The 14801-nt window shown below is 43.7% G+C and overlaps 1 protein-coding gene across 1 annotated transcript in view; it reads right to left on the bottom strand.

Moving 5' to 3' along the window:
• The window catches only part of SLC4A8 (solute carrier family 4 member 8), a 76315-nt gene that overhangs the window by 40417 nt on the left and 21097 nt on the right, over positions 1-14801 (bottom strand). The window contains exons 3-9 of the mRNA XM_040234169.1: positions 9352-9498; positions 8387-8522; positions 6810-6970; positions 4120-4308; positions 2521-2612; positions 1371-1528; positions 223-310 (exon numbers count right to left, since the gene is read on the bottom strand). Coding sequence (XP_040090103.1) covers positions 223-310; positions 1371-1528; positions 2521-2612; positions 4120-4308; positions 6810-6970; positions 8387-8522; positions 9352-9498 — 971 coding nt within the window. The remainder of the gene's footprint in view (positions 1-222; positions 311-1370; positions 1529-2520; positions 2613-4119; positions 4309-6809; positions 6971-8386; positions 8523-9351; positions 9499-14801) is intronic.

Genomic DNA, 14801 nt, shown 5'->3' with positions numbered 1-14801 from the left:
TTTTCCCAGAAAAAGATTTCTCTACATCCTTGATTATTCCAAAAGGGAGAGATGACAGAGGAAGAAAAATCCAAGAGGACTTGGTCCTCAAAAACATGACCTGCATTGCTTCCCAGCAATAATTGTTTTACCCCCAACAACTAGCACACTGCCTGGCACAGAGTGAACACTCAATAAATATTCATGAGATGAACACGTGAAAAGTAGAAGTGGTGTGCATACCTCATCGGTCATGATGGTGGCCATGGATCTGCCAATCTCATGATACTGCTGACCTTTCCCTTGTGGACCCAGGAGGATAAACAAGAACCTGGCAACACACAAAAAGGATGAAATTAAGTGAGGAAAAGGAAATTATACAAGGAAATACAAGGAAATTTCTTCTCTAAACAACATAACATTTCTCTTTTCTATCAAACAGAATTTATCATAGTAACTTCAAAAAAAGGAAGCAAACTAATGATGGAGCAATCTGAGTAGCCTTGACCTAATAGCTCTGTTGTAGTCATTAGAAGCTATCTGTACGATTCCATTCGATAATGTGGTTATAATTCTCAGGGTTTCCATAGACACAATTCCTTGCTCTAGAAAGGATGTTTTTTCAAAACATGGCATTGTAGTGCAAATTCAAGATTATCTGAATCTCATTCATTGCTCTAAGAAGAAAATGATAGGGAGAGGAGAAGGAGAAGGCAATTGAAATGATCAAGCCCTGCAGAGGAGTCTAAATTGTGTCCCAGACATCTGAATATTCCACAATTAATGGGACTCTGAATCACCTGAATCACCACCTTCAAAGTGCATGAATAGGCTTTGGAACAAATATGGACATATTTGCAAACCATACAAATCCTGCCAGAACTATGGAAAGAGACATCGATACCTTTACTTAGAGATGTCTCCTTGGGATAAAGCTCTGCAGAACGGGGAGATCAAGACAGTCTCCCTACCCCAAGTAAGTGGTCCTTGCTATGTCTTCAGAATGCTCTTTGAGTCTCAATTTCCTACGTCATAGAAACTGCATAGTCACAGCCTCTAAAGTCTTACACTTCTTCTGCACAGAGGTTAATAAAATATTCCCCAGTTTTCTGAGATCATTGCTGAATTTTAAACAGCAATCCCCAAATTAATTAATCCTACATTTTGGCATTAGCTGGTTTCTTCCACTGCTGCTGCTGCTGCTAAATCGCTTCAGTCGTGTCCGACTCTGTGCGACCGACCCCATAGATGGCAGCCCACCAGGCTCCCCTGTCCATGGGATTCTCCAGCAAGAACGCTGGAGTGGGGTGCCATTGCCGCCTCCGGGTTTCTTCCACTAGAGCACATATAAACCTGTGCATTAGACTGTGCTTTGTGGTCCTCATCTTTACCTTGTTGGGATGGGCACTTCTGTCAGGCCTGAGAGAAGGACAGCTGGAGATAGCCTCACAAAGGCGACAATGGGGCGGTCCAGAGAGTCCACCTCTCCCACCAGGACATTCGAGGCCTCTGCCCCAGTGGGAATTTTCTTCATAAAATGAAGGTCCACCTGAAAATTTAAAAGCACCCCGACAGTGTGGGAGCCATTACCTCACACGTCCATCACCTCACACGTCCATCACCCTCCTCACAACTTACATTCATGCATCATTTTATGATTTAATATATTTTTCTCACACTACTTCACTTAATCCTTACAATAACTCTCTATGGTGGATAAGATTGGCCAATCAGACTCATTCTTTATTTAAAAAAATGAAGCCACCAAGACCCAGAGAGATGAAGTTGACTTGCCCATGACAACCGAGCTTCTAAAAGAGAGAATTTAAATCTAGGGTTCTGATTTGAATTCCATTACGCCATGCATCCTCAAAGTAAATGTTTTTGAAACTCCAGGTCAAATTGTTTCCATTTTTAAATACCTGAATGCTTTGCCTGAGGTTTCGGAGGACCTCATGAGCTGAGAAGTGACATAATACTATCTGTGTTTTGGAAAGACAGTGTCAGGGAAAGACCAGAGCAAGAAAAGGCTGGCAGCTGGGAGATCAAGGATTGAGCCAAGAGCTGCAGGGGGACCTGGATACTGTGAGAGAGGCCTCAGACACCAAAGTCAGTCACCAAAAAGAGTTTAACCACAAAGTAGTTGTGAGATAATAGCAAAAATATTGTTTTCACAAAACCCTTGGAGGTAAATAAATAAGGATAATTGAAAAATAAAAGCTTGGAGGTAAGAAGGTGCTCCTAGAGAGCAGGTATCAGAAAATAATTCTGAAACAGCAGGAGGTGTGCATCAGGGTGGTTTATCAGTGGCTAGTGGGTTTCAGCAGGTCGAATCTGGGGGGGAAACTGATGAGTCAGCCCTCTCTGGGACAGAGAAGGAGGAAGACATGAGCAGGTGGGCCTCCTTTAATGCAGAAGGGGCTCTGGTCCTGGAGAAAGGATATTGAAATGCCAAAGCTTACCCAGCTTCCAGCAACAGGACTCTGGGCTCCACAAGAGATATGCTTAGGCCTGTGAGCCAACTTCCACATCTCTGCTCACCTTGCTTAAATCCACTGGACTGTGTTCACAATTCACTCCATTCTTTACTTCAAGACTCGTGGTTGGAATGGACTGAGGAGACACAGTCTGACCTATTTGGAGAAAATCAACCAGAATTCTCTGAGTCTTGCCCTTTCCCTCTTTGACACACCTCATCCACTGTCGGCTGGTCATGGCTCTCTGCTGCGAAGCCCACAGAGAGAAGAGGTTCAGGTGACTAGGAAGTGAGGGCCCACACATACCTGTCTCCTTACCTGCCAGCTAGCAGTAAAGGGGGCACAGAGATCTTACTACCCCTGAGCCCTCTTCCTGCACCATTTGTGATGTTCTTTTCTTGCTTTATTAAAGGCAGTAATCCTCAACCAGGAGTGCACACCATAAATTCCTATGGAGAACTTTTCAAATACATGGGTCCCCAGGCATATCTCGTATACATTGTGTTTCAGTAAATTTGGGGACAAGGAGACCCCCAGCCTGGCCACAGAAATGGAAAGCATTCAGCAGCTGAAATTCATCAGATGTTTACAACCCACCACACACCTGGCTCAGGGCTTTACACAGATTAACTTATTGAAGCCTCACAACAGACTGATGGAGTAGATCTTATCATTATCGTTACTCTACAAAGTGTGCTTAAAGAGGTTTAGGAGGTTGTCCAAGATCTTTGCAAGAGGTGAAGCCAGAATCTCAAGCCTAGAAATCTGACTCAAGAGTCTACACTACTGAATTTTGCCTCCCTAATCTAAGACATTTGTTTACTTCTAAAAAGCTCCAGTTGACCTTCTCTGGAGCCAAATTATCCCCAGTGTGGATATATCCCTGTCTCACTGATCCTGCTGACTCCACCAACTATCTTGCTGTATCTCACTGTGTACACTCTTCACTGAGCCCAGGGTAGGCAAGGTGCGAGCAGGGAAACTGGAAGAAAACTCAAGGAGTCATAGGAACTGCAAACACATTTCTTCTCTCCTGAATGGCACAGAAACCATAGCAATGGACATGCTATATTCTCTCCTCTCGTGGTTGACCCAGCAGACACAGCCTGAATGCAGCCTCACCACCATAATGCAGCCATAACGTAGCCCCCCAGCAGCACAGCCAACTCTCTCTCTCTCTGGCATGCCAAGTGAAGCTTATATATGCTTACAGAACAAAAGTAGGCTGCAGGCAAGCGAGTATCTCGGAATGTGCATCTGCAGTGCTATAAGTGATCTCAGCTGATATAGAATCATTATTATAAAACGTGGGGCGAGAGTGAGAGGGCATGGGGTGGGAGAGCCTGACCAGGCCATCTTGGCTAATTTGATCTTTCCCTACACTCCCCAAGTCGCATCAGTTCTGAGGCCATTCTGGGGCACAAACCTTTCCCCTGAGGTCCACTGAAATGTATGTGAGGCATACATCCTTAGTGCCACAAGAGATGATGGTCGCCAGTCCCAGCCACCCATCTTGCCAATCCTCAAAAAGGACTGTGTCTAAGTGAGCATGAAAGCATATTAGAGAAATGCTGTTGCTACCCTCTAGTAACTCAGCATCTCCAACTAGTGCCTAAATGTCTTATTAATCTAAAGAAAAAGCAGTTACTCCTAATAATCTTACCATGTTTATCCATTGAATGTGGATCAGACTGCTTCTTGCCAGCCTCAGCAAAGGAGCGAACAATGGGGATGAGGTTGTTTCTCTTCTTTTCATTCTGATGATGATGCTTTTTGAGAAGGGCTTCCCGGACTTTAACCCTCATGCTGTCATTCAGGTCACTGAATAGCTCCTGCTGGTCCAGGATCAGGTCTGGAAGGCAGGTGCTAACATGAACACTCAAACTGATGGTCAATGATTCCAAAGAAGGCAAGGTCAGGTGAGGTGAGGGACACAGAGTAGGGGGAAGCAGCTCTACCAGGATCACTGAGGTTACAGTCTCTGTATCAGTGCCTGAAAGAGCTAACTGCTGATAGCAGCTGTGACACATTACACATTATTCATGTAACAAATCATTACTTTTATAAATGGAAACTATTGAGCACTTAACATGTGCCAGGAACTACATTCTGAACTTATTACATAATGATCTAATCTGATCCTTATAAAACCTCTGAAAAGTAGGTAGTATTATAACAATTTTTACAGATCAGGAAATTGAGGCCCCCAAATTACAAAATCCCCATGATCTCACATCTAGTGAGTTGCAGAGATGGGATTCAAATCCCAGACTGTCTGACTCAAATGTCCACATGATGCCATTCTGTTCTATCATTTGCCAAAGTTCCCCTAGGTTCTCTTCCTCTGAGATTTTAACATTGCTGTGATTGTCAAGAGAAACTATAACTGTAGAAGGCTACATGACTGTTTGAAGGTAGAATCCATAAAAATAATTAATTTGTTCTTGATTAAGCCCTGCAGACAATTAATACCAAGCATCAATCTTGACCTGCCAAGTCCAGCAGAACTGAGGGGGAAAAGATCCCAACACCTGCTACTGCAAGGCAGCTGGCACAGAAGTTAACAGCATGGGTTCTAGAGCTAAATGTCCACACCTCTCCCACCCACTTCTACCACTTTGTTTGATAAACCTCTCTGTACCTCAGTTTCCTCATCTGTAACATGAAGCAAGTATGATCCTTAGAAGATTGTGAAAAATTAATAAGATACATAAAGTGCTGATTCACTACAAGTGAGACCATTTACCTACCCTTATCACTAACATGAATACCTCAGGTCCCTAATGTGAAAAACCATAGCCATTTTACTTACCTACATATCCAGCCCCCTGCCACCACCTCTCCCAAACTTCAACCTGTTCTCAACTCCAGCTCCATCCATGACTATCCAAGTGTTAGAAGCAATAAATAAAAGAAAATCTATTTCAAATACTCAAGCCAAAGATCCAAGCTTCTCTCTCTTTAACTTTTAGATTGATTGGTTCCTTGTCTCACAATATAAACATGCTTCAGGATACTTCATCTTGGGGAAGAAAAAACAGAAGAAGAACATCCCTCCCAGGTCTCCCTTTATCTGTTGCCTTCCCTTTCTCACACATGCACTAGCCCCCTCTTTCCTCTCAAAAGAAAAATTTCTCACCTGCTGCAATATGGCTGCCTCAATGAAACTGCTTTTGATAAAATCATCAACAACCTTCCAGTTGCTAAATCTGGTGGATGCTTCCAGTTCTTACTTCATCAACCTCTCTGCAGCATCGACACTGATCAGATCAACTCTCCTCTTCTTTTGTTGTGGGTTGAATGGCGCCCCTTCAAAAGATGCTGTGTACTATATACTAACTCCCCAGAACCCATGAGTATGATCTCATTCGTAAAGAGAGTCTTCACAGATGTAACTAAGGTGCTAACACAAGATCCCATCAATAAGACCTCTCCCCAGGTCCCCATGTGATCCCAGACAGGCAGAATTACTTGGATACTTGTAATGAAGAAAAGCTGGAAGAAACTTAAAAATCTGTCCAACCAAACAGAGCCAAGCCAAGGAAAAGCCTTACATGCACCCAGGTGTTTCTCAAACTCCATTCCCCAAACACAATAACTTACACTTCCTGTACTAGGAAACTCCATCAGATATCTCCCCTTCACATCATGCTGAAGAAGTGGGGAGTCCTTTGGCTCAATTTCATACATGTTTTTCCTAGTTGCCATATTGAAAAAAATCTTTCTTTCACTTGAACCCACTTTTCTCTGCAGAGCTCCTGGTCATACTGATTACCAAACCAGAGCCTGGTTGTTGCACTTATTTTAATTGTCCTATGGCTGTTTTCCTCCCTGGGGCTTCCCTGATGACTCAGATGGTAAAGAATCTGCCTGCGAAGCAGGAAACGTGGGTTCAGTCCCTGGGTTGGGAAGATCCTCTGGAGAAGGGAAATGGGAACCCACTCCAGTATTCTTGCCTGGAGAATTCCATGTACACAGGAGCCTGGCGGGCTACAGTCCATGGGGTTGCAGAGTTGGACACGACTGAGAGAATAACACACACACACATTTTCCCCACTAGAAAGTGAGCTCCTTGAGGGTAGAAACTGTATCATATCCTGTACCTAGTACATAATCAAGCATAGACAGAAAATAATGTTTGCTAAACAAACAGGCAAATGGAAAACCACACTCCATGTCATTTGCATCCCAGAACAAGCCTGTGGAATAGGCAGGGAAGAAATCCATCCCAGAGCTGAAGGTGCTGAGGTCAGGAAGGTAAGTGACTTGCCCAAGCACAAACAGCCACTTTCTTCTTTCTTCCCTCCACACCACACCACAAACGATCCTCTGCTTTCTCTCCCCTAACCTTACCTGAGATTTCTTCTATGCTATTTGCACGCATATCCAGAAGGACCGTCCCATTAATAAGACAGCTTCTTAACTCAAAGAGGCTGTGCAGTGAAAGGGTTGCCACATAAGGCTTGCTCCATCGTTCTCCCCCATCCTCAACATCTTCTTCAAACTTCAGCCACCTGAAAGCAAGACAGAGAGATGCCAAAAACAGAAAATAAAGAATTTTCAGGAGAGGGTTTTTAAGGTAGGTCACAAAGAAAGGTACCTGAATAATCACACTGAACCCTGTAATCTAATCTATACGTTCAGCATGCAATGGCAAGTGAAATAAGTAGGTTACAAACCACTGCAAAATCGAGTATAGCTTGATTCCATTTTTATTAAAGGAAAATCTTAAAATACAACACACACATATATAAGACACCAAATGTTATATTCATTATCCCTGAGGTATTAATTTTTATTTTCTTTCTGCTTATCCTTATTTTCTCATTTTGTATAGTGAGCATGCATTACTTGTGCAACTAAAAAAACAAATCTAATCTATATCATTTGGATACACTGAAAATCACATTAATAAAATGATCATATTTTTCTTTGTTAAGAAGTCTGTGTGACCTTCAGAAGTTTGCAAAGACAGGATATTAAGGCTAATTGCCTTCTTGCTTGGTATGAGGTTAATTGGTTTGTTTAATCCTCTCTACTCATTGAACACATCTATGGATGCAGCAGGTATCCAGGAAGAGCTGTTTCAATGAGACCTTGAGCCATGCTTTGCTGGTTATCCACCTCATTTTCTTCCCTGAGGCTCAGGCATGCTGGCTTTGTATCACCCAGAAGGCTCACTTGTCAGTTACTAGAGGCACCCTAGACATGGGCTTGGTTCATCTGAGAGTTATTCTTGGGTTTGAGCCTTAGACAAGAGTACTCACTCTCTAATCAAGGGAAGCCTACCGTCAGGCTGGATATTATCCCAGAGGTCTCTACGAAGTTGGATTGTCTCATAGGATGTCTCAAAATTTACGGAATCTCCAGTGTATTAAACCTCAAATGATTGGGATTTCCCTGATGGTCCAGAGGCTAAGACTTCATGCTCCTAATGAAGGTGACCTGGGTTTGATCCCTGTTTGGGGAACTAGTTCCTATGTGCTGCAACTAAAAGCTCCCATGGTGCAACTAAGACCTGGCAAAGCCAAATAAATTAAAGAATTTTTTTTAAAAAATGATGCTATGGCTCACCCATAGAAAAAGGCTATGTCTGCTGGGCTAGGTCTAGGCCAAGATGGCCCCCTCAGGCATCTTCCAAGTCAGACATACAATATTAAGAGCCCAGGAACAAGTGAGAGAGGATCCCCTGTTCCACGTTTCTGTCACCAATCCCCAGCTCAAGGTCAACTGGAACAGGTGTTAGTTACCCCCAACATGACAAAGAGGCCAACATCAAGACTTCCCATGCAAGAGCCTAGAACGTCAGTGCCCATGTCAGTGATCACGTCTCCCGTGAAGAAATAAAAGGCAGGCAGACCTGTCACTCATAGAAAGGTACACATTTGCCTGCCCCAGCAAACCTTGGCCCAGGCTATTCAGGGCCTCACCTGGCTGTCTCCTTCCACTCAGCGTCTTCTCCCTCTTTCAGACAGATCTCATCCAGCTCCGTGAAGAGGTCATGAGGCACATGTTCTTCATCCTCCTCGGTGCCAAGAATGAACTGAACACGCTGAGATGGTGTGTCTGGAAAAGCAGCCACAGAGAAAGGTCTGCTCCCAACCTCCACTTGGGACAGAAATAGCATCCTGCCACACACAGTGCACCTGGGGGGCTTCCAGCTTGTGAAACATATAAAGACAATCCTGAATTCAGATCAAAAAGATTTGTTTACTCCCAGGATTAAAAAAAAACAAAACTATTCTTTGGAATTTCCCTGACAGCTAGTTGGTAAAGAATCCGCCTGCAATACAGGAGACCTTCGTTCAATCTCTGAGTTGAGAAGATCCACTGGAGAAGGGATAGGCTACCCACTCCAGTTTTCTTGGGCTTCCCTGGTGGCTCAGCTGGTAAAGAATCCGCCTGCAATGCAGGAGACCTGGGTTCGATCTCTGGGTTAGGAAGATCCCCTGCAGAAGGGAAAGGCTACCCACTCCAGTATTCTGGTCTGGACAGTTCCATGGACTGTATAGTCCATGGGGTTGCAAAGAGTCGGACACGACTCAGCAACTTCCACTTTCATTCTTCGGAAGCAGTTTCATGAAAAGAAAAAAATTAAGTAAGACCACTTGAAGAAAACCCATAAGAAACTAGAAATCTGATTAATTTGATCAAAAGGAATAGCTAATTCTCCAGCAAATGATTTCACCTTCTATGGTACTGATTTGGGGGGGCTGAACAGTGAAGTTTTCAGGCAGATACTTTTGATTCTCAGAGGCATTTCTTCTTCTTTGAAGCAAGCTGGAAAGCCTAGAGAATGAAAACCACTACCTGCTGGATGCCCATCCACATGCCCTCAGTCTCAGGGGGACTCCCAGCTGTGGACGCCCACCCGCCTGCCCTCCTGAGGTGTTACCGTGGGCCAGGGCTTCTGGGCCTTCCTCCCCCTGGCTGGCTCCCTTGCCCCGCGTTCGTCTCCGGTGCTTCTGACCGTGCGTTCGGTGGTGCCGATGGCTCTGCCGGCCCAGTGGCATCCGGACCCCCACATACAGGGTCCTATGGCCTGAAAAGAAGCAGAAGGTCTGAAGAGAGAACTTCTTTAAGAAAAGGAGGCTAGTGTATTTAAGAGGAAGAAGAAAAAGTCACAACTCTGTAATGACAAAACTTCAAAGACCTCCAGGACTGACTCTGTAGAGATGGGCAAGTTGAAGATCTCCACCCTGTTCGTGGCTGCAAACTTCACAGGAGGGTTGTGAAGATCAAAGAAAATTATGTGTGTGAACATTATTTGCAAACTATAGGGACAAAAACAAAAGCTAGTAGTTGCCACTACAAGACAATTTGAGCAATTGATAAAACGTGATATGGTCATACCAGGACACCTACAGCAAGTCTTGGCACAAAGGCCATTTGGGAAAGTGGTTAAGTGCTCAAGTCAACCTGCCTGGGTCCAAAACTTGATTTCACCATTCACTTGCCATGTGACCCTGAACAAATTATCTAATCTCTCTGTGACTATCTTTCACAAGGAATATTGTAGCTTATTCTTTAAACTCAGAGAATTTTTGTGAACAGTAAATAAGATAATGTATGTAAAATGCTTAACACAATGCCTGGAATCAATTTTAGCAGCCAGTACGTTCTAGGATCAGTTTCCAGTTTATTTTTTCTGCACTGTAGAATATACCATCTAGAATAGCAGTGAGAGGCTAGTTACAAATTATAAGGGGTATAAGGCTGGGAGCATAAAGGAGAGATATTACATATTTTACAAGCATACAAGATAAGAAGTGATCCCATAGCAGTCCTCTCTAGTTCCTCCTTTCTACTCTCTCATCCCATCCATAAACCTTATTTTGTTTTGTTCCTGACTTCCAGGCCTGTCTCACCTCCACCTGGTTTCCCTGGCCTTCCTGCCCAGCCTGGGGCCCAGAATCAGCAACTCTAAGGATGCTACCCCTGACACACAGAGCTGTGACCTTGCCCCGTTTCTGCCCAGTTTCTGCTGCTTAACTCTTGATCTCAGGCTGCCTCTGCACATCTCCACCACAGGAGCTTTTGTCGCTGTCTTCACATCCACAAGCTTCCCCACACTTCCTCCCTCTGAGCAGGTGACCTCACTTCATGCGGTACTGACAAGACAGGTTCTGTCCTGTGAATTCCCACCTTCTCAGCCTGGCTCACTTTCCTCCCCCAGTTCCCCCTCTTTACAGGCTAATGAGTATCACCTCCCATCCTGCTGGGTCCCACTCTATCAGTTATCCTCAGTCTCTCCTTTCCATCCATCCCTTCCCTGGGCTTCTTAAGTCTCTCTTACCTAATAAAGAATGTTCCTGCCACCATATGATCCAACAATTCTACTCCTGGATGCTATGCTATGCTATGCTAAGTCACTTCAATCATGTCCGACTCTGTGCGACCCCAGAGACGGCAGCCCACCAGGCTCCCCCATCCCTGGGATTCTCCAGGCAAGAACACTGGAGTGGGTTGCCATTTCCTTCTCCAATGCCTGAAAGTGAAAAGTGAAAGTGAAGTCGCTCAGTCATGTCCGACTCCTTGCAACCCCATGGACTAAAGCCTACCAGGCTCCTCCGTCCATGGGATTTTCCAGGCAAGCATACTGGAGTGGGTATATATATTTAAAAAAAAAAACCTACAAAACATTCATTTGAAAAGAAACATGTGTCCTAACGTTCATAGCAGCATTATTTACAATTACCAAGGTACGGAAGCAACCTAAGTGTCCATCATATGATGAATGGATAAAGAAGACGTGGTGTATATACATACAGTGGAATACTACTCAGCCATAAAAGAGAATGGCATTTTGCCATCTGCAGCAACATGGATGAACTTGGAAAGCATTATGCAAAGTGAAATGAGTCAGACAGAGAAAGACAAATACTGTACAATACTTCTATGTGGAGTCTAAAAAATACAACAAACTAGTGAATAAAACAACAAAAGAAGCAGGCTCACAGATATAAAGAACAAACTAGTAGTTACCAGTGGGGGTGGCGGGAGGGAAGCAATATAGGAGTAGGGGAAAAGCGGTTATTATGGGATTATATGAAATCATGTGTGGGAAAGTTTTGAAAACTGTAAAGCATTATAGAATTTAAAGATTCTTTCATTCAATAAAAATAAAGTTTTAAAATAAAAATAAATTTAAAAAAGAAATGTTCCCAGTGAAGTGCTCCTCTTCTAAGTTTCTCCATCAGGTCACATTCAAGAACAGCTATTGCTCTAGCTCTCTTTCCTCACCATCTCCAGAGCCTCTGCATGTAGCTGCTCTCCACTGATTGCCTTCATTAGGGACACTGAAGTCCACTAAACCACTACGTCTATCGTATTATGTCTCTCTCAATCCAATTCAAGAGACTTCCTAGAGAGCCCACCAGGCCCCAGACACCACCCCAGTCCCTAATGACTCCCTCCCCTTGGTGGTCTGGGCTCCCCAACCCTGTGCCACTGCCTTCCCTGGCTCACCTGCACTCCTTACTGCTGCTCCAGCCCTTCCACAATCCATCAAAGGAAGGTTCTCCAGGTTTCTGCCCCTTTCTTCTCTCTTTTTCGTGATATTTACTTGCATGATTTCAAAGTTTCTGTCTATGACCCCCAAATGTTTATCTCTGGAAATTCAACATGTTCCAAAGCAAACTCACTGTCCTCAATCTCAAATCAGGCTCATACTCATGTCTTATATTTTTCTGTCCATGGCATCACCATCCTCCCAACTTTCCAGGCTGGAAACATCAGTGTTATGTATTTCCACCTTGCCCCTCAGTGCTCCATCCCACAGATTATGGTCATCCACAGATTAGATCAAGTCTTTTCTCCTCCCGTTTTGAGGAGAGCAGGGGCCTCCTTCCTGTCTCCCCTACCAATTCAGTCCTACAAACAAGCCCTCCTGAAGCACTGCCCTCATCCTGGCTCACTCCTACAATCAGGACCCTTCATGCTCTAGCATGCAGGGGGCCCAGCCTCTTTTCTAGTCTTTTCTTTCTCTAGAACAAATTATACATTCAGTAGGGAAAAAAAAGGGAAAGCTCTCTAAAAGAACCAAGTAATCAGCTCAAGAGAAATCAAAATGGAAATCCCACACATGCCCATACTGAATAAATGTTCTTGGGGAAAAAGTCTAGAGATGTATACCTTCTGCATCTACCCCAATAACAGAACAGCCTGGTTTTGACTCTGTCTCCTTCTCATGGCCTCAGCTGATGCTCCCACCCTCACACTGGTCCCCACCTAAACCAAACTGCTATTCCAAAAATGTGCCAATGCTTTCCAGACACTGACTTGGCTCACTCCTTCAAGACTCACTGCAAATACACCTTCCTTCTTGGTATTTTTGCTGATCCCTTAGATCAGATATGCTGCCTCCTTCCTGTAAATCCCCAAAGTCCTTGGCTAGCATTCCCTTATGCACTTATTTTGTGCACTGCATTAAAGTTAGGTATTTTATCAGTTTTTCTCCCACTACTCATCTGCAAGCTCCTCTAAGTCCCAGGGTAGGGCCTCCCTGGTGGCTCAGTGGTAAAAAGTCTGCCTACCAATGCAGGGGACATGGCTTTAATCTCTGGGTCAGCAAGATCTCGTGTGCCTCAGAGCAACTAGATCCATGTGCCACAACTACTGAGCCCATGCTCAAGAGCCCAGGAACTGCAACTACTGAAGCCTGTGCCTATGCTCTGCAACAAGAGAAGACACTGCAATGGGAAGCCTGCACACAGCAGCTAGAGAGTAGCCCCTAGTCGCCACTACCAGAGAAAAGCCCATGCAGCACAGCCAAAAGTCAATCAACCAATAAAAAAGTCCACATTATGGGGGTCCCAGGCTTCCCCAGCGGTACTGTGGTAAAGAACATGCCTGCCAGTGCAAGAGACATAAGAGACATGGGTTCAGTCCCTGGGTCAGGAAGATCCCCTGGAGGAGGGCAGGGCACCCCACTCCAGTACTCTTGCCTGGAGAATCCCATGGACAGAGGAGCCTGGTAGGCTGCAGTCCATAAGGGCACAAAGAGGTGGACACAACTGAGCGACTTAGCATGCAGAAAGAGCAGAGAGAGGGAGAAAGGACCGGAGAAAACATCTGACGAGATAATAGCTGAAAACTTCCTTGAATGGGAAAGAAAAAGTCAACCAAGTCCAGGAAGCTCAAAGAAGAGTCCCTGAGACACAGAGTAATAAAACTGACAAAAATTTAAAACAAAGACAAAATATTAAAAGCAACAAGGGAAAAGTGACAAATAACATACAAGGGAACTCTCATAAGGCTATCAGCTGATTTCTCAACAGAAACTCTACAAGCCAGAAGGGAATGGCACAATGTATTTAAAGTGATTAACAACCAAGAATACTCTACCCAGCAAGACTCTCATTCAGATTTGATGGAGAAATCAAGAGCTTTTCAGACAAGCAAAGTGAAGAGAATTCAGCAGCACCAAACCAGCTTTACGACATACACTAAAGGAACTTCTCTAGGCAAGAAACACAAGAGAAAGAAAAGACCTACAGAAAATAAACCCAAAACAATTAAGAAATTGGTAATAGGATCACACATTAATAATTACCTTAAATGTAAATGGATTAAATCCACCAACCAAAAGACAGACTGGCTGGGTGGATGAAAACATGTCCATGCATGCACTTCCACTTACCACATCACGATGCTTAACCCCTCAAATCATATGCAATTATTTTATATTGTTAGATTAATCATGTTCCCATTATGACTTGCAATTATAATTTTCTTTTATCTGACTATTTATTGTAAAAACTGATAAACATCTTTTACTATTATGTATTATGTAACTATTATTCACTTATACTGTTTTATCATGACTAGTCAACAGAAAATAATCACTAATACTACCACTTAAAAGAAAAACCTGCAATCACTTTTTAAAATCCAGATGCATATCAGAATTCTCTTGGAATTTTCTGAAGAATACAAATACCCAGGTATTGCTTTTTTTCTCCAAAGCTCCAGATGCGTTTCTAATGAGCAGCCATGTTTAAAAACAACCAGACTCCAATGTTCATCACAGCACTGTTTACAATAGGTAGGATATGGAAGCAATCTAGATGTCCATCGGCAGACGAACGGATAAGAAAGCTGTGGTATGTATACACAGTGGAATATTACTCAGCTATTAAAAAGAATGTACCTGAATCAGTTCTAATGAGGTGGATGAAACTGGAGCCTATTACACACAGTGAAGTGAGCCAGAAAGAAAAACACCAATACAGTATACTAACACATATATATGGAATTTTAAAAGATGGTAATGATGACCCTATATGTGAGACAGCAAAAGAGACACAGATATGAAGAACAGACTTTTGGACTCTGGGAGAAGGC

This window comes from Oryx dammah, unplaced genomic scaffold, assembly GCF_014754425.2.
Source record: "Oryx dammah isolate SB20612 unplaced genomic scaffold, SCBI_Odam_1.1 HiC_scaffold_29, whole genome shotgun sequence".
Taxonomy (NCBI): domain Eukaryota; kingdom Metazoa; phylum Chordata; class Mammalia; order Artiodactyla; family Bovidae; genus Oryx; species Oryx dammah.
The sequence above is the reverse complement of the archived record's forward strand: the minus strand, read 5'-3'. Positions and strand labels throughout refer to the sequence as shown.